This window comes from Manduca sexta, chromosome 14 (genome assembly GCF_014839805.1).
Source record: "Manduca sexta isolate Smith_Timp_Sample1 chromosome 14, JHU_Msex_v1.0, whole genome shotgun sequence".
In the NCBI taxonomy this organism is placed as follows: Eukaryota; Metazoa; Arthropoda; class Insecta; order Lepidoptera; family Sphingidae; genus Manduca; species Manduca sexta.
In genome coordinates, this window is record NC_051128.1 from 7,180,805 (window position 1) to 7,201,978 (window position 21,174).

At 36.1% G+C, this 21,174-nt stretch overlaps 1 protein-coding gene across 4 annotated transcripts in view; it reads right to left on the bottom strand.

Annotated features, from left to right (window-relative positions):
- The window catches only part of LOC115456152 (rho guanine nucleotide exchange factor 10), a 41,649-nt gene that overhangs the window by 11,925 nt on the left and 8,550 nt on the right, over positions 1-21,174 (bottom strand). The window contains exons 1-4 of one of the 4 annotated variants that reach the window (XM_030185077.2): positions 20,167-20,398; positions 14,475-14,577; positions 4,757-4,964; positions 3,376-3,552 (exon numbers count right to left, since the gene is read on the bottom strand). In XM_030185077.2, coding sequence (XP_030040937.1) covers positions 3,376-3,552; positions 4,757-4,964; positions 14,475-14,577; positions 20,167-20,242 — 564 coding nt within the window. In that variant the 5' untranslated portion in view covers positions 20,243-20,398. Of the gene's footprint in view, positions 1-3,375; positions 3,553-3,836; positions 4,147-4,756; positions 4,965-14,474; positions 14,578-17,583; positions 17,844-20,166; positions 20,399-21,174 lie in introns of those variants that run through there. The other 3 variants (XM_030185076.2, XM_030185078.2, XM_030185079.2) reach the window with 3 other exon arrangements.

Here is a 21,174-nt window from a genome sequence, read left to right on the forward strand (position 1 = left end):
AAATATACATTTTTCCTATATACAGTTAAAGGAATTTCCAAGAATAAACAAAGAATTGAATATTATTTTGACGCAAACGTGATACATTAGCGAAGCGAATATAATCGTTGTTAACTTATGTTAGCTTAACGAGCAAGTCGTGTTAGTTTACAAGTAACTAAATATTGAGTGCTTTGTACATTAAATTGTGAACTAAACGTATAAATAAATAAATTTCAAACTCTGTGAGACTTCGATGATTACATAATCTATTATTATTTGGAATAAGGTTTTGACGTATTTTTATGCAAATGTGCCACAAAAATATACGAGAATAAAATCTGGTTAATTTATGGTTTGCCAAGCAATAATTTGTCTATTCGAGAACAATCATTAAGATTATTATCCAATAACAATAATCAGATCGTAATAACTCGGCTATTAGTATGTTTTTTTTATTAACACAATAGTAGAAGATAAAGCCTAATTATAATTCAAAGGACGTGCTGACTGCGGTGCAATCATAAGTATGTTGCAGTACATAATGTGACGGAGTTACGTAGATAAATATATGCAGGTTAAGGACACCTTTGAAACTCTATGGTACTCTTGAAAACAATAGGATGTTACAAAACTTGATCTAACTTTAATTTAAGAATGTGGTAATGTCACTTTGATATCTGCTACGTCCCAATTAACGATAAGTAAAGACTGATGATACCTCTGCAATTTACATCATATTATGCTGAATATCTAATAAGACGAGCCGCATCTTCTAATCTATGCATCAATACGTGAAGAGAAAATCTTGTACCCCTTTTAAGCACATTGCGCGCACGCACAAAATATGTAATATGTGTTACAAATATATAGAATTTGACGGTTGAATTTCGGCCTCTGTATGCCCACCAGTATTCGTAAACCTTTTCTTTAATTAATATTTTGTAGCTATACTTAGAAAATTTGCAAAGTGATATTTTTTTTCTACTGAGTATTAGCCCGGATACTGGAATCTAAGCCTAATAAAATATACGATAGGCTCCATGGATCGAAATACGTTCGGAGATGCGCCTCTGCCTCCCCATTCAGGGATAAAAGGCGTGAGTGGGTGTGCGTTTTAAATTTAGAATAATAGATTAAATGTGGCATTAGTGCACATTTAACTCAGTCGGGTATTGTCATGAATCTCATTTATTAAACCAGAATCCGTATTTAAATAAAGAACTTGGTTATAACGTTCATTGTCTATTTATTAACACAAATCGCTGTTCGCTGGAATAATAAGCTTTACATGTTCTCAGAGATGAACAAAGACTTGATGACATAGTATGCGTGTACGTATATTTTCCTTGTAATCTGGAAATTGTGGCAAACTTCGCCAATAATAAACATTGTAACTTCACGATATCAGCAAATGAGCTTTGCTTAGTAATTACGATGATAGTTTGTTGTTTGTTTATACCTATTATGTAGCGGTGTTTACCAGTCCAGCTTTAAAATATATTATTCCTTCTATTAATTGGAATAGCAAATAAACTTGTACACAAACACAGCGGCGAGGGCATACAAAAGAATTTATAAACCCTAAATGATAATTTCTCAACAAAATATTTTATGGATCATGTAAATTTAAATATTTTAAGATTCCCTATTATGATATCTATTCTACATAGACTACTTCTGAATGTAAGTCAATAACTGAATATCTTGTATTGTGTCCCAACGTTTGTATTGACTCATAGAGTGCAGTTCTGGACAATACTGGCCCAATTCGCACAGACAAAAGTCCAATTTAGTGCATTAAGCACGCTCTGTGGCGGCTGTCGGCGCCACTTTCAATAAGAGATGACCTCGCGGTCCACCAGCGTGTACTGTAGTCTATTCAAATTGCCCTACTTCCTAATATGCAAATCTATGGCATGTGAATTGTGGGCGAAACAATGCAAAGTGGGCCAGACAGGTATATTTACATATGTTTGCGTTGAGATTTTTGACATTTCCTATGCGTGGCGCGCTCTCCCATTCGCGGCCGTTTCAAAACATCATGTAAATTCACCAGATTTTAGTTGACAAACGTGGAAAAGAAAGCTCATTTGCTTAATACGCCCGTTTGAGAGAAAGGACGACACACTCAATTTGGTATCTCATTACAGAAGAAAATGTAGAAACATATTTTGTATTTCAATTATCAATAATCGGCTCGCTAACGAGATTCAAACGACTTTCAGTTGCATTACCTCACGAGTTATTACATCGGATCGATGTTCGTGAAGGTGCATTTATTTACACAGCTAAAATAAACGCGCTTCCCCAAACAGGTATTCATTGATGTGTGAATGTTATGTAACGAGCAATCAACAGCTATTAACAAAACCCGGCAGGCCGCTTTCCGAACGCGTAATCTCATTAATAAACACAGTGTTGCCGCCTTGAGACGTGCTTTTGTGACTGTTACTTTGCTATTCAATTAAAAAGCCGCGTCCTGTCGTGTCACCGGTCACACCTCTTCCGTTTAGTTGAAAACAAAAGTGCCGCGCCTGGCGGAATTGGCGACTCTAGCGATCTCGCGAGCATGGTTGAGTTACATACTCTTACTTGACAGGTTACGCAACGGCATGTAGGTATTATGATTGAATTATAATTGGCAGTTATTCTGCCATCAATCTAAACACTTCCTTCCCGGCGACGAATTTCTCTCGTGTCGTGAGAAATGTCACCCGCGCGTTCGTCGAACGCCCGATGCCGCGATGTTATGATAGCGAACCAACCGGTTTGTGTACAATAACTTGTATTAGCAAGTGGGCTGTCTTGTTGACAGTGTGCTTATTTCAGCTGACCATAATTGCGCAAAGCAAATATTTGCACCGACCCACCTTGTACGGATAATTATTGCTGGCCGTTTGCCAAACCATAACGGCAAATATGATATTACACCGGTGATATTTGGGTACATGTAACGCTTACATAGGTGAACTTAAACACTCCATTATTTGTTTTTGTTTATAATATATACAATTAGCCCGTTAAAACTTACTTATATGGCAATATTTATAATTCAATACTGTAGAACAATAATAGTACCATGTTCTTAAACATGTTCTACCAGTTGAACATTTACTTTTAAAGTAAAATTTGCACAGGGCTGTAGAATACAAATTTTTCCTCTTAACTTACTATCAATAAATTTATTTAGTTACGAAGAGTTTGTTCAAGTCCGTTGCATATCTCCATTTTCATTAACTGCATTCATGGACGGCGTCATAACGTGTACTGGTCCTTACTCATTAGTAAATTCAAACATCACATTAAAATATTTAAACAAAACACAGTTAACAGTGGACGGTAATTTCCTTGTAAATATTAGTATAGTAAGTTTGCTTAGCTTATGGGACTCACATTGACTAATCGCTGTAGAGTGGCGACGTACGAGTTCTCGCTGTGTATGATGGCAGCGACGACGTGCCGCCGGCGGAGCTGCACCGGCGTCAGCGAGTCCGGCGGCGGGCCCAGCGACGGCGGCGGCACGCGCCCGCCCCGCACCTCGCCCCCGCACGAGAACAGATCCTCCTCCAACTGGAAACAACGCGCAACATCACACACATTACTCACAAACACTATCCCGATGCTCGTATCGCGTACACAAATAAACCGCGCAATCGCACACTCGATGCGACGGAATCTCGCATTTCGAGGACGGCCCGTAGTGACTGGTGAGCGTTGTTTGTTGCCGTATTGCCGTAATTGCCCGCGCAGAACACTCGGCCGCGTGGCGCGTCACGACTCGCGTCATCGGAACACTGTCCTTTCATCAACACGTAAACGTCAAAAGCGATATACCAATACGCCACGTGACTTACGTTGTAGTGTGTCAACGTATACTCAGCCTTATCGTGCATCAGTCTCATGCAAAACGGACAAAACATTGCGGAACGTTCGCGCGAATAGAATTAACTTTTGACATTTACGAGTAACACGTTACACACGTAGTCACACTAAAAATAAACTGAAGTAAGAAAATTACTATCGTATACATGAATCCGGTATGGTAGCTCACTGGATACCAATCTGACATCATTATATCACATGTTAAAATAGATATTTGTTTAGCGTGTTGAGACGTCGTGCGAGGCGACGCCGACGCGACGATCGACTCGTTACTGCGGTTTGACGTTCAATGACTACTCAATGGCTGGATCATGATTCATCTAAAATATTAATGTGAATCATGAGCTTTGTGCATTATATGTTATTTTATTATGCTCTCTGTTATAACTTAAATGGGATAAATATGTATGCTGTCTGACAATTCCGTAAATGCCTCTTGCTTTTATGAACGGAGTGCTCTCATACCATTGATAAATTGTTTGTTGTGGAACAACGACTGTTTTATTGAGGACATTCCTCAGTAATAGAATGAGGAATATACACTAGGAACTATAGTTATTCATTAATTATTTGCACTAGCTTATAAGGAATAACATTTAGTTATTCATAGTTTAATAAACGATTTCATATTTATAATAATCATAGATCTATCTACATAAAGGGAAAACATAATCTAGTCGTTTTAAATTACCGCAACAGACAGGCGCCATATTATATTTCTTGACACCTCCCACAAGTGACATCTTATGTCATTCTTGGCATTCAGATGAATCTAATGACACCTCATTTGATAACATCCATCAAACTCTTATATGAGACACGTCATACGACAGACAGCGCTCATTTTTGTATGACGCGGTGAGTTGTAAAGGCGGTGGAGTGTGATTATTACCTCAGGCAACTTGGGCATCTTGTCCGTCTCGTGCGTGTGCATGTCGTATTGGTGCGTGGAGCCGCGGCGCACGCTGAACCAGCGCGCGAGCCGCCCCCCGCCCTCGTCGTCGGGCGGCGGCGCGGGCGGCGTCGATGCGCTGCCGCTGCGCCATCGCTCGCACAGCTCACGCGCTCGGCTTAGCGTGTTGCGCAGCTGACCGCTGCTCCTGGTGAACAAAACAGTGTATCAGTTATCGCGCGCCGGTTAACCACATATGAAGGCTGCGTAGCACAGGGACTGGAATGTTAGTCTTATATATTCAGATACATCTGGAATGTTTGGTATTCCATTAACATGATTGGCGAAATTATATTAGAACTATTGGTCTACAAATTTTACGTATGCCATTATATGAGACGACTGATAGCTTTTTTTCAATACTGACGCGACGGCATCAGTCACAAAATGAAGTTAAAAGTATCTAATACAGACGCATAGCTATTATAAAGAGTACGTTACAACGCGAAACGATAGCCTACGCAGTTTATCGTAAGCGGATCCGTTCGGGTGTTACATAGTAAATCACTATCAGCTCATCACATCACTAAGCAAAACAAAAGCCAAAGGCTACTACATGATAGAGATCACACTCAGTACACAGTCCGGTAATAAATTTCGTTATGATAACTTTTGATTACAGACATAATATATAACCCAACATTATGTAATGATACTTATGAGAATGTTTTATTGGACCACTTGAGTTTAATTGATCGCATGATTGGTAGGATATAGGCAATTAAACTTAAACGCGGAAGGAGTTCAATTAACGATAAAAAGAACACAATAATTGGTTAAATTTAATAGAAACTGGGTCTGTGCGGATAGATGGCTTTCTGACAGCATATAAAATTACATTCTGACGAGAGCGCATAACTGTTTACCTGTTATCTCATAGCCTTACGCAATATATTTCTGGGTGGCATGTTTACAAATAGGAACGCAATTAAGAAATAGTTCAGAATAAACATTCGTGTCGAGAGTGTTGGGAATGGGAAGCGATTAATAAAAATTAAAGCAATTAATAGCGTCGTCGCCATCGAAGTTGGGCCTATTAAGGGCCTCCCAAAAAAACTGCGCGCTAACCGTATGTTTAGAAGCTTCTTTTCGGAATTTATAATACATATAGAAAAAAAATTACATATTCATTTAATGTTTTTTTTTTTTTAATTCTAAATCTTTAGATATTCCAGCCCATAACTCGTGTGCCATAAATGTATAGAACGAATAGTCAAAGCTGTTTGCTCGGATTAGGGCCTTAATAAACTAATCGAAACGCAGGCAGGAGATCCGACTGTCGTTGAACTAACAATAGAGCAATTAGATTGACAAAATACACCAAACAAAGAGTCCGTTGAAGGCTGACATCCGAATGTATAAGCAGGAATAAAACGTTTATGTTTAATGTATGAGTTAGTACAAGTTGCGAATACATTAGATCGTATTTGGTAATGTGATGAAAGATAATAAATATTGTCGTTGCGGTTACTTCACTCTACGAAGCAATCTGCGTAATGAAATTTTATTATGTGGTGTCGGTTACGGTGATTACATCGGACGAGGTTCGTGCAAAGGTGTTGTGTTCTAGATGTTTCCACATCATGCAGAAATGCATCAAGTCACTATTCAAGGTTGCGCCTTGTTTTTGTTCAGCGGTAAATTAATGCAGATGATAATCTCAGTTTTAAATGTTTTTTTCGCAATATTTTTTACAAAACCGACGTTAGAGAGATACAATTACACGTTCCGCTACAGGTGTTGGACATGTTAGTGTTAATTTGTAAAGTAAGACAATTATCATTAACGAGGTGATGCTCGCGGCTTCCCCCGGGTGAAAAGTTCCCGCTACAAAAGTCTCTAAAACACTGTAGCGATGTATAGTGCTATCTGTACGATGCGAGCTCCACCTATTTAAAACATCTGTATAAAAATTACATTATTTCCCCATGGGCGCAGATTATCGGGATAAAAGTAGGCTATGTGTTAATCCAGGATATGGTGAAATCGTGTGCGAAATTTCATCCATATCCGTGTAGTTGTTGCTGCGTTTACTTCTAACAAACATCCAAATATCCAAACATTTTCACAGACTTTCGTATTTGTAACATCAGTAAGAAATAAGATAAGACATGGCGTTTTTAAATTCACGACCGTTAAGTTAAGACATCCTCAAATTAAAATAGTGTTTTTTTTTCCTCTTTAACATCGTGAATTACATTAAATTATGAACCCAGAAAACTTGAATAAAATGATATCATTATTATAATGACAACCGCATAATAGTCGCAATAAGTAAATAATGTTTTTATGCAAGTTAATAATCACTAAATGCTCGGTTGATCTATGGGTCAATTGCTGCATCTTCGACTTTTCCTGTTAGGCTTTACAATGTTTATTTACGACAAGGCTTTTGCCTTCAGATAGATCACGTTAACTGTGTATATCATAATACTTAGATTATGCTTCGTAAACATTTTATTATCGACATTAATTATTTCAATCCATAATCTAACTCTTAGCTAATTGGCCTTTATGAATTATTATGTGTTGCGGCCAACACGGATGTTTTAATACATCAGTATAAATAGAATAAAACAGAACAGTATGTATATCTTTTTTATCTTTATTAGTTTTGTTATATTACCACAATCAAATAAATTCTTTCGTTTCTTTCTATCGGTTCAATGTTGTGCATTAAAGTATTTCCTATATATCAGACTATGATTCATCACCTAGCATCACTAATAATTAGGCAATCGTTGGTACCACATCTTCTCACAATACCTTAGAAATACTATGAAAAACTTAAAAGCAATATAATATCACCATAAAACAACCCGTTTCACACTTTCGGTGTCCACGTAGCGAGTCAGTCGATTGCACGAACGAATAGGCATCAATAACTCGAGACAGACGACGCACAGTCTGCTGCTGATTGGCTTATCTACCGCAGCGCGCCAGCTTGTGTGTCATGCAATTAATTATGCTTGCTGTGTTTACTTCTATGTCCTACCTACATCGAAGTTTAAATCAAGTTTGTAATTAGGATTAAAGAGACGTATGTGCGTTGTAGGAATGTATACAAGTTGTTTTATAACAAATTTACTGTCATTCAAATATAATTGCCTTACGTGGTGATCTTTATATAGTTCAAAAAAGAATTTTACATATTTTAGAAGACTTAGGTTATTTCAAAGGTCCTTTATATTTAATATTTTGCCATAATTTATTTTGTTTTTAACGGTAAAATCATTTAAGTTTCCTCGCCTCTATCGAAGGCGTGTAGAGATAATGGCCTTTTTTCTGCTATACTGCACAGAATCCAGGGCACCGTTAATATTACGTCACATTTTAGGTGGTATAAAACCCCGTTCTCCATCGAAATCAATAGACGCATTTCACTTAACATCTCCACTTACTCTACATCTTCTCTAAGTTTATAGCTTCATTTATATGGCCCCCTACATTTTATGCGCACAAAACTATTACACGTTTTAGTACATTCATCAAGGCTGCGGTGATAATTATAAAAAAAGTCATTTCCTTCATTTCTTCACAAGCGGCTGTAAAGCTAACGAGCGTTTGACCCCAATTAGACAAAATAAAAACTGTAGTCAATGACAAAACAATCAATGTTAATGAATCGCATGTCACGTTATTAAGATCTGTAGTATATCTTTTTGGGTCATATCGCTGTTAATTGAAAAAGATATTTATTGCGTCAAGGAAACGAAAAGATTTATTTATTCGGCTGAGATGTAGAGGTCACGTATACAACACTCGCATTAAACAAATGGTTGTGTGCTCCCGGCTCCGCAAATACATTAAATCTGTTTCGAGAGCAGTTATCTGTGTGATAAGATGGTGAATGAACTGACACGTCTATGCTATCCAAAGTAGGATCCCTGGCGATGTGGTTGCCATGTCAATTTTCACTTCAACACCACTGTTTTATTCATATAAATACAGTCGGCCTTTCGTATGGTAATATTAAAGAAATATCAGCTTTAAAAATTTGGACTCGTACAATTGTATTGTACATTAATTAAGGCAGTAATGGAAGAACTTCAAACAAAAACTCAGATAACATTATACTAACATTTGTGATACATGTTATCTTAAATTACGAAACAGTTAAGCAACATTAAAGCGGTCGGTGCTTTGATGCTTTCAAGCCTTGTTGCAAAAATAATTCAATATTTGTCACTGGGTGCATTTCATACTGTCGCGTGATCTGATGGCCTTCGTCGTTTTTGCGTCGATAAAATGGATGCTATTTGAACCAGTGGTGAATTTAGTGCATACCAAAGTCCATACGAGTCAAAGGAATTGATTCTTACAGGTCGTTGAAGCCATGTACGCTTTAAAATTTACTGTGCAAATGATGGCTACCAATGAGAATACTATATGTATTCATCAAGTATTGTGTATCGCGGTCATGTAATTAAAAGAAGAGCTCTATTGTCATAACAATTTGATTCCTTTTGAAGTAGTCATTCGGAATATACTCACGTATAGCAACTACTACTTCTCGTTACACACGGTTTACCGTCATTAAAATATTTGTATAACAAATTCAAATATTTGTACACTATCTAAAAATTATCTTGAGTCAATATTCGAACGTAATAATTAGCGCCATGTAGACAAACAAAATATTTTGTTAACATTGTCTTTGTAAATTCCTTTACAAATTTCTCCAAAAGAAGGTCACGGAATTCTAGTTACTTTTATTTGTTTCTTGCAGTTTTCTCCATTATTCGAGAATAAAAGAGTGAAAGGATCATGAGAATAGATACTCCCAAATCGTACACATTCTTGTGTTAACTGTGAATTATTTGTACTGTATTGTTGAGAACTGAATTTGTAAGATTTCCACTATGTTCACTATTCTTAGAGCGGACACTAAACGCGAGACCAGGACAATTGTAATGAAAAACAATTTGATTGCAGATAAATAATTTTCCTGATTTTATTTATGCGCAATGGATCTTAATGGTGCCATTGTTTGTGAATTCAATGAAATCTGCAAGAACATAAATTCAGCTGTGCAACAAACGAAGTAGGCACTATTTACTATTATCATTAACGCTCATGCAAATCGATGCTTGGTACATGAAGCCTTGACATTATTTTACATACTATCTGTATGTGCTGTGACATTAAACATGCGGCTATGTGGCGCCGGACAATACTTATCACGTGGAAAATGTTGCCCAAAACGTTTAAACTATACCGATATGCATGTATTTTTGTTCTAATATTTCAAATGGCTATTTGTCATCAATATGATTAACTATATTACAGAACATGTGATTTAATTGGTTCTTAGTATATTGTCTAATTGTTGTCATCATGTTAGGAATTCAAGTATTTTCTACACAAATTTACAGAATTGCATCGAAAAATAGTCCAGCTATGATAGCAGGAATGTTTTGTTGTTATAAACATTTTTATTGCCACTTTTTACCGCCGGTTGTGTTTATTTAAAGATCGAGCATTGGAGTTCAGCATTCTTTAGAGTGGCATTTAAAATCAGGTATTGTAACAAAATCGAATAAGATCTTTAATAAATCAACATTTACTGACAGTATAAACACATTGGTATTTTGGGCCAAGATGCAATGACATTAAACTTTTATTACTCTGGGTATGTACCCAAATATAAATATCCATGTATGTATGTATGTATAAATATAGTATTTGCTTTTATGCGATGCAATTATTATACACGTTGAATAACGACATAACTGTAACAGTAAATTTGCTGATGCACTTCACTGGTCATGAATTGAGTTAAATAGTACCACCTAATAAATAAATGCACTAACAGGCACATTCTGCGATCTATGTAAGTTTTGTATGGAAGTATCATGAATTAGGATGTTTTCTTAATACTATAATATGGATATTTAATAAAAACATATTTGCAAATTCCACAAAACTTTATCATGATGTCGGGACCAACACGCAAAATTTACGTTTACAGCCAATTGCACCACGGATGGTGTCAAGTACACAATAATTAATTAATTACGTTTCATAACTCAAAATATTTTAGACAAACAGAAAGAATCATCAACATTTTAATTAACCCATTAATCCTTATTAGCTATCGTAAACGAACATATCGAACACACTAACATCGATTTCCAAAACAATAGGCACGTGTTAGAGCGTGAAACGGTCACTTTGTGAAGAAGCATTGCCCTCGGTGGTCTGCGGAGTTTGAACACAGGAAATTTGTGTTAATTGGCCCCTGGGCGCCCGCTAATTGTTGTACGCCGGACCACACCGCACAACGAGACTCGACGGGAAGTCGCATTGAATAGGGCTGCTAACTTTTAGGTCATAGATTGTGTCTTTAAAATTTTTGGTTGAACGCGGGGAAAACTAGCGAGTAAATCAGTTAGGAATTGATTTGTGGTTCATTATGTTGGTGATTGATTTTAATTAGATATTTTGTTATGATGGTAAGCCTTTTTTTGCAGGTAAAAACGCGTTATCGCTACCATCACTTGGGGGGTGATTGGAACGGTTATATTGGTTTCACTGGTCTTACGGCCCAATGTCAACTCGGGAGTGTAGCATTATCCGAGCGAGCATTGGAACGAATCATTAACCCCTTTAAGGTAAGCCTGCTAACTCTTATATAGGTACAATGATAAGCTATGGTATAGTTATGTCATGTTCAGTTTCAATATTGGTATAATTTTTTTGATATCAAAAGACAATATTGGAAATCATTATGGCCAGTTTTGCGAATACGGCAGCCCTAATGCTAACTGTCAACATATCACATACAACTATGGCCCCGATGAGCAATACTCGGAAATCGAGTCATGAGACCATTTTATAGTAACATTTCGATTGGATCATGCAACGCGTTTCCGATTCAATAATTTGACTGATTCATATTGATGAATTAATTCAGTCTAGACTGTGGTATGAATCGAACCGTTACTGAAAATGATTTTTCCCACACATTATTAAATACATAAAAAGAAACAGGTAGAACACAATAATGCAACGTGATGAATTCAAAGTTGTAGCAATGTAGATAAAGTTTTAAAAACACGACCCCTTTGTTGTATCATTATTCTTTATTCATAGGGCAACACCCTTGATATTCGCAACGGGTGTCACCCGGTGACCGTCACCACTGCGAAAGGTGTACTTATCCATACGTATTTTCCTTACTAATAAATGAAACAGCCAGTATTATTAACAGCTTTGTAACAAATATAGTAATAATGTCAGCCCGGTATTATATACTGCCTGAATGTTGCGCACGGGCCTCCTCTACTATCGAGAGGGAATAGGCCTTAGTTCACAACACTGGCCTAGTGCGGATTGTTAGACTTTACATACCCTCAAAATTCTTAGACAATTTGTCAGGAATGCAGGTTTCCTTACGATGTTTTCTTTCACCATTAAAGCAAGTGATACTTCACAAAGAATACATATGAGTTACTAGAAAAGTCACGAGGTGCGTGTCTTGGGTTTTGAACCGCCGGACATTTGTCTACGAAGTCAATTCCCTCCAAGCTTGGTTATCGGCGCAACTTAATAAATGAAGTGGGAAAGACACAAAACACAGATGAAACTAATCATTAAATATTATCTTTATTGGTAACGCCCGCATCCACGTGGAATCAAAATAACATACTCGACACTCAATGTTACAGTTATTTGAGTAAAAACAACTTTCCGTGAATTAATATTAAACTGTAATACTTCCGTGATATTTAAGAGCAGTTACCATTAAAGTGATAATACATTTTATTGTCTCAATTAAAAAAAAATGTAACTTTATTATTGTGAGATAATGAGGATTTGAATGTTAACGACATAACGGCTAAGTTGACCCGGCGTATGATATAACTTTTTAAAGTAAATATTACATTTGCTTGAGTATTAATTTTTTTAACACGCATGATAGCCTATGACCGGTGTATAAATTAGTAGTATGTAAAGACGATAAATCCTTTAACGAATATTCTAAGATATAATAATTGTGAAATAATTTTAATTGTGTGCTAAATAATTGTTCAAATTTGTTAGTATTTCTTTAGACAATTTACTCAAACGAATAGCGCAAAATTGAGAATTCTTACTATCTAATTTAAAATATTTAAAGAGTAAAAAAATATGTAGTTCCTAATATTACCTAATCTCATTTCTCATACTTTATTGTCCTTTACAAAAATATCACAAAACCCGCATTTTAGTACATCATTTTACAGTTCTTTTATTGCGTTGTAAAGTGACAGACTAATATATTTCATAGAGGAAATACGAACACCCCATCTCCCGTTTCGTCGAATGTCTAAAACACGAGAATTGCTTCTATGTCCGGGTGCGTAATCAATCACACTTGACTGTGACATTTGCATCCAACTTTTGTTTACTAATAAGATTAACACGTAGAAGACGTTAAGTATCGAAGTTAAGAACTTTATTTCCTACGATGTGGGCATTTGTTTTGCTTGTTAGCGGGTAATTATTGTTTTAATGCGTTAATGTATGGTCTAATTAATCTGACTTCCGTGCCCTTCAACTTGATAAGGAGAGAGTTGTTCAGTTCTATCTCTAGACTCTAACTGGCTTCTGCCCCCTACTCCGATGCGTAAAACCGTTCACGGGAAAGAAGTTGGACTTCTTACTAATATTAAACAAGTGATTTTTTTTAAATGTTTGGATGTTTATATAGAAGTAAACGCAGAAACGACTAAACGGATTAAGATGATATTTCGAACACGGGCAGACCATGTCCTGGATTAACACAAAGGTTACTTTTTCGGCCGATAATTTGTTCTCAACGAAAAAATATGATTTTTATCTATTTTTTTGAATACATGGCGCTAGCGCCATAGTGTTTGAGAAATTTTTATAGCGAGAAAGGCTTTTCACGCGGACGAAGTCGCCAGCAATTCCTAGTAGCCTATAAAACTTACAAATATTTTTTTCTGACAGACATGCACAGTTGTAATTAGAATCAATCTTGAAGATGGATTTTTTCATCAATACGATAATTACATTTTTGATTATTTCACTTTGCGTGTGTAACTTTCTTTAACGAGACGGTGAAATTTACATTTCAATTATTACACGCTGGTTTGTTAACGAGTTATTTTTATTATCACTTTGTAAAATTCTAGAGAGAGCATTGCATGAATGACTATATTTGATTGTTTTATAAAATTGATAATAGGTTACCAGATTTCTGTTGTGTTTTGTATTCTCTGTATCGGGCGTGAAGACTATTCTGCCGAATTGACTTCATGCTGGTGACCTTCTTTCACTTCACCCGTTCAAGTGGATTTTAGAATCACGTTCTATTTCCTTAGATTTGATTATCCTAGCAGCTATCAATTATTATCGGGCCATCGGTGTTAGACGCCATGATTCTAATATTAACTAAAAATCTGACGATCTGTACGTAAGCTACTTCAGGTCTCTGCTCAGCAGTATTAGGCATCACCTATCATTCACTAATCATGATCTATTAACTAGCATTCACAACACCCTGGTCTTTCAAATAGACCCTTATTATAACAGATCTAATTTTACCATCAATGATGAACGATAATCTATTAATGTTAGTTTTGTAGAATTTTCTACGGCAGACCTATGTTCAGCATTGGACTTGAAAAGGTTAAAAAAGATGTTATACCTGGAGTCCAGCGTGGAGTTGAGCCTCTGCGAGCGCCTGAGAGGTGCGTTGCGCACCGCGCTCACCGGCTCCTCCCAGCTACCTCCCGCCGACCGGTGCTCATCTGTTACAAAATAATACACATTTATAGCTATATATATAAACCAACTATCAAGTATTTACATAAAAATAATATTAATCTATCAGAGTGTCAACGTTACTAGCGTGGCGATCGTTGTAATCAAGCAAGTTCATTCTGGACAGTGTTTAAAAACAAAATGTGCTAACTTCAGACTGAAGAAGAATAAGAGCAAGAGGATGATAGACCATAGTGACATAGTGATAATGGGAAGAAGTTTAATAAACATATTTTAGACGGGTACGGCAAAGTGACCCCATTTCATCTGACGGTAAGTCTAATAGAATGACGACTGACGAGAAATTATTGATGATGATGATGATGATGATTCCTTGACACAATTATGTAAAATCTAAGCAACTTCATTCTGGACAGTGTTTAAAAACAAAATGTGCTAACTTCAGACTGAAGAAGAATAAGAGCAAGAGGATGATAGACCATAGTGACATAGTGATAATGGGAAGAAGTTTTATAAACATATTTTAGACGGGTACGGCAAAGTGACCCCATTTCATCTGACGGTAAGTCCAATAGAATGTCGACTGACGAGAAATTATTGATGATGATGATGATGATTCCTTGACACAATTATGCCGTCCTGTTGGAACCGGATATATATGGGTTTTTCAACTCGATATGTTCACTAATGATGTGGTGATGATGGCACGGCAAAGTGGCTTTACTGTACCTGATTTAAGTGAAGCTATATTGAGTCAGATAGAAAATACTTTAGGATATAGGTATCTTATGACGTCTTAACATTTTATCGAGAAGCAAATTACATTGATCAGCTTCATGTTTGTCACGAATGTGTACGCTATTATTATTTTGATACTGGGACCATACTAGTAAAAAGAAGTTACTTCGATTCGTGGTAAGACGGCATTATTAGTCGCATTAGGCATTTAAGAAATTATTAAAAAAAAAATTGAGTATAGTGCAATACCCTGCAAAAATAAATCAGTGAAAACAGAAGTGTCGTCTACTTTTTTTTTACTTACTGGATTTAATGTATCCATGTCAATTTTGATTTTTTCGCCATTTAAGCGGTATTGTACTATCCCTAATGATATCGCAGTATATTTCGCTTCAATTGCTTCTATACAGGGCGTATATAAGGCGTTGAACATTAACTTCAACGTGACTCTAGCTATGTATATACCAAGCGATTAGTAGCGTAGAAAACATGACTATATTTTTATACCAAATGATAGGAGCTCTAGCAGACAGATGAGGTGACTAACAAGGAACATCGAGCCGGTCAAATTAGATTTCCTATATTGTACTACGTGAAACGATATTGTTTTTTTGCAAGACGCTTAATTATTATAGACCGCAATAAGGAAAACAAATGGTAAAATAACCACATGTTATGATTTCCTCAATTAGTCATAGTCATAAACTATGAATTCCCATAGATCATATGTTATTGACCCAAAAGCATTTTAATATCGACAATATTGTTATATTATTCACTAGGTTTTGCTCGCGGCTTCGTCCTCGTGAACAAGTTTTTCCGGGATGAAAGTTTCGTTATATATTTTTGAGAGATAAAATGGAGCCTATATTTTAAGTTAGATCTCTAGCAACACATCGAGTGAAAACTGCATTCAATTTCGTGGAGATTTTTTGCGTTATGCGTGACAAACTTGCAGACAGAGAAACAGACAAAAAATCTAAAAACAGTTACGGCTTTTGTTGCTGTAATGAAGACCTCCCTATTAGTGTTTCTCCAATATTTATAATGTACAAACATTGGCCTGTTATAATTTTATTATATGCAAAGACATTATGTAGATACGTTTACGATTTCAAACATAAAAAGGGTTACATTTACATAATAAATAATTATACCTATCTAAAATCCATACTTGAATACTCCTCATTTGGGTAAAAAATAAAAGAAATCCTTTGAAATATCTAAGCTCTTACATATAAATTGGCATAATATGAATAATTCCGTAACCCATAATAAACTCTACATACACAGTACAGCAATTCAATAAGAGATGTATTAGTACAAAAACGATTCACATAGGTTCTTGACCTGTCACCTCAAGAGGACGAACACAAACAAATGACCCACGTTCTTAAAAACAAGAATGTTTAAAAATCGAACACTACACTATTGCGAAACTTAAGTACGATTTTAAAAGACAGCCGATTAATTGGGAGTGAGACCTTGAGAGACGAGCGTGGGCGTGCGGGCATACCACGTTTCGAACACGTTTTATATCTCGTATATGCAAGCGAGACTTTTAACAAATTCATTTCAAGTTATGATAATCCCAAATTAGTTCCAGTTTGCTCTGACTTTGGAAGCCGTTTGAAGAAATACTAGAAATATATGCAATAGGTTAGTTCATGTTTTCAAAGTAGGCTCGGAAATGTAGTCTTCGTATGAACCATTTTGGGACCACGTGAGGTCTTTGTAAATAGTTTTGTTGAATATTTACTAAGTATAATTATGATCCAGTGTGTAAGAAATGTTTCGAAGTTAAAATAAAATCTCGTCAAAAATGTTATCAGAAAACACTGAATATCATTTATGATAATGATATTTTTGTTCGTTAAAATTTACGTACGCATGGCAGAGTCGTTGGACTACAATTACACCTTATTGGAACTTATCCATAGTTGTACTGTCAACGAAGTTTTCAAGTCCAACGCAGCGAACATAATATAATCACATATTCAACGGTTTGTTTTCTTTAGACACCTTGTCATTTTGATTTTAAATATTTATTCAAGGCATGTTGGGTTTAAATTCTAAGAATTCCAGAATCCAAATACCCTCCCTAGTGAATTAGCGTGTTTTATCACATGTTCCTAAACATATGCTTTAATATAGGCCATAATAGATCCAAAAGTCTGCCTGACTAAGACTAAAGTCACGTGTAAAAAACGAGGCGACAGCGTGGGAGTGACGTTTCACTGGGAAAACGACAACCAGTGTACTTGAAATACCCGCATGAGCAAATAATCACCTACTTAATTTGTGTTTCTTTATCAACTTGTATTTCATTTTGGTTATTTTATCACATTTTCTTGCTCGCTTCATGTCGTGTCGAGGTCTCTCCATGAGTACTCAATATTTAACGCACAACGGTTATAAACGTTTTTCTCGTAATCAACACTATCACATATTCCGCAACAGTCCACAGTAAAACTAATAACAATAAACTGGTCGTGTAGAATTAAATTCCACAGAATTTACGTGTCACCGTCACAATGCTCAAACGTACACTAATGAAAACTTCAATGAATTGTTAGTTGTATCTCAACATTATAAAATTGTTAACGATAGTAGAGAAGATGATGTAATCAGGATTCAGCACGAGATACGTGTTTTGACAGTTTCACGTTTATTTGCACAGATGTAAGTTGTTTGTTTTTAAATGAAAATGATATATTCAAATGGATATCATTTCAAAAGCTTTAATTATCACAATATTTACACAAGTCATTTTGTGTTTTTAAAGTGTCAACCGTTAATTTTGTTTCTGATATTTACTAAATATTGAACTATTTTTAAAAGAAAATAAAACATTTTTGTGATCAACACAAATATTTTTAGTATAAATACTACTTGCAACATTCAGGAAAACGTTATTTTAAACCTGTGAATAAATAATGCAAATAAAACGACTACGAAAGACCACACCTGACTTCATATCCAAAAACACAACAGAACAGTGACGTTAGCAACAAGTTAGAAGGAAGTAGGCTACTTTGTTTGTGAAGTTAGCCCTCGACTGTTTAGTTATGGATAAAATGAAGATGCCCACATCCTTAACAATGTTGACCTTTCATTAGATAGCGATGCTATGCAACATAAATCACTTTGGGACGGGTGATACCGCTGCATGATAAGCGACTTATACACACACTGGATACTAGAAATATATATTTCTATCGGTATACGACTATGATTAAAGATATGTATTTAAAATAGTTTACAGTATAATCGAGGAAAAGCCGACACTAGCAAACGTAATATCCTCCGAGGAAAGTAGATGATGTAAACTAATTGCTTTAACCCCGACGCCGCTACAGCAAAATATAATCGGTACAGAAGGGTTAAAACTAGAATGTTTTAATATAGTATGGCGTAGTGTACGTACTATAAAAAAATCATTGGTAAATTGTTTTGAAGTAAATTTATAGGAAACAGCGTAAAGGGAAATAAGAGTAGAACAACAGCAATCGTAAAGTTCAGGAGGAAATTACGTTTGTGTACTTTGGAATGACGTAAAGGCAATTTGTAGACTGGCGTACATTTCTCAAGTATACGTATATTCTAGGTGGATGCAAAACACACATGCTATTAGTTCAATCGTAGTCGCGGCCGAAGCAAGTACAGAATAAACATTCTAATAATAACATATAAACATTATCAATATTGGATTATGCATGTGTACAACACATTTATAGGCAACAATTATTTACTGGCACAGATAACCTCATTAGATGGAACACTGACCTATTGTAGGTAAAATAAATAGCAAACAGCAGGTCCATAACAAGATTCGATTTATGTACGGGCAGTATCGAGCGATCTCTGTGTTGCTTTGGGTCGAGATCAGAGACACCGCCCAGCGCGGCCCGTCACTCACGGTCTCATTGTTTGAACCGCCTAGATGTTTATGATTCATGCGATTATTGTAAGTTCGGCTTGAGAATGCGGCAAATAGGGCGTTGTGAGCGAATGATCACAGAGCGCAGCTTCGATACTCCGACACAACTCATCACCGCTTGCGGGATACAAACACCGGCTTATCCCATTAGAAATTCAACGTTCGGTACGCTTCGCGGTTTGTTCATGACGTCAATGGAACGAATTACTCAGGATATTATGTGGAATAACACAGAATATCGGCGATGAGTAATTTTATTACTAATGCATGTCGTATATACCTGCTTAACGAAATGAAGCGTAAACAGCAATCGATTCATAAATATTTCATTGAGTTCGGTCTCTTAACAATGATTAGCATTTGTGACCAATTGTGGCGTCGAATTTGTAAGAGTAGATAAGGGCAATGGTTGTAAGAAATTGTTCAATTACGTTTATTCAGATGGTTAGAGATGTCACTTACAATATTGTTTGAGCGGCTGTTGCCACACATGGTTCATGGACGACATCTGTTACGTGTGGTCCGTTACTTGCCGTTGTAGTAATGCTTGAACATTACGCTCTATCAGAGGAGGATATATTATTGTTTGCCATCAGCCGGACAAGTAAGTTTATTTTGCAAATTGATTGAAATATTTGAATTCGAACGAATTTCAATTTTCTACGTGTGGACGGTTAATCATAATTTTATTTTATACGATTGCGAAGATGTCTTGTAATTTATGCGTGGAAAATGTCCAAGACACAGAAATACGAGGTAATATAGCATGATATAGTTTGACATACATACTTCCCTGTATCATAAATTTAGAAACGTTACGCACAATATTATATTTAATTCGCGTTATTTATCAGCGAAAAACGAACATCATTTTTATTTACGGTAAAAAAGTTGATTCAGAAGCAGTCTAGCTCATTGATATTCTCACAACGGTTACCTATAGGCTTGAGTGGTTCCTCGGTGACCGGACATAGCTTCACTTTATTCACGACGATTACCAACGTAAACTGCATCGTAGCATGTAACACAGGAACACACACAAAAACAAAACAACTTTCTCACATAACTGGCCGATATTGATTTATACATTGTATGTGACGTGCACCACATGCCGCAGTTCAATTGTAACTAACATTTTAAACCGGGATTAACATAATTGCGCACAGTTATGACAATTGACGAGCCTACAAGTAAGCATGTTGAAAAATTAATACCAACATTGACTTGCGTCCAGCATCAATTATTATTAGCCGTACAAACAAAGCTAATTGTAAATATGCGCGGCTCCCGCATCAATTGAGAGCGACGGCGCAACAGGGGAACTTTCTGTGACGGAAATAGTACCAATTGTGGCTATTTCTAAAAACGGCAAGTACAAGCACGATAGTGCAGCTATACGCCAAACCTTTGTCCTCAGTTCTTGTATTATCATTATATTTTTAAACGATGATCAAAGTATACATGAGAATATAATGCTCTCCAACACTCAACAGCCAACACAATAGAGACTGATCTAAAAATACACTAAAATGTACTGCAGTGGCGCTGAGTCTACATTCAGCCGCGTGCTAGACAAATAAATGCATTCGGCTATTCTTGACGCCGCAAGTTACACTGTTTCTACTACTAAACAACTAATGATTTTACATGCGGTATTTTGTTGCGAGCATAAAGTGAAAAAGCGATACTTCTGTATGCTGTGTGTAAAATACTGGCAAAAAAAATAATGTAAACAAAATTGTTTAAATGGTACTAAACGTAAATCAAACTAAACGCTTTGAAAACAACATTTGAAACATTGACGATGTTTACTTACTATGTATGAATGGTGCCCATGTCCCATTTTTGTTGGCCTATGAAGATTAAAATAATCCTGATATTAATGGACATAAACAAATGTTTTACTACCAAGCTTTGATAACTTGTAACGACAGCATTATTCCTA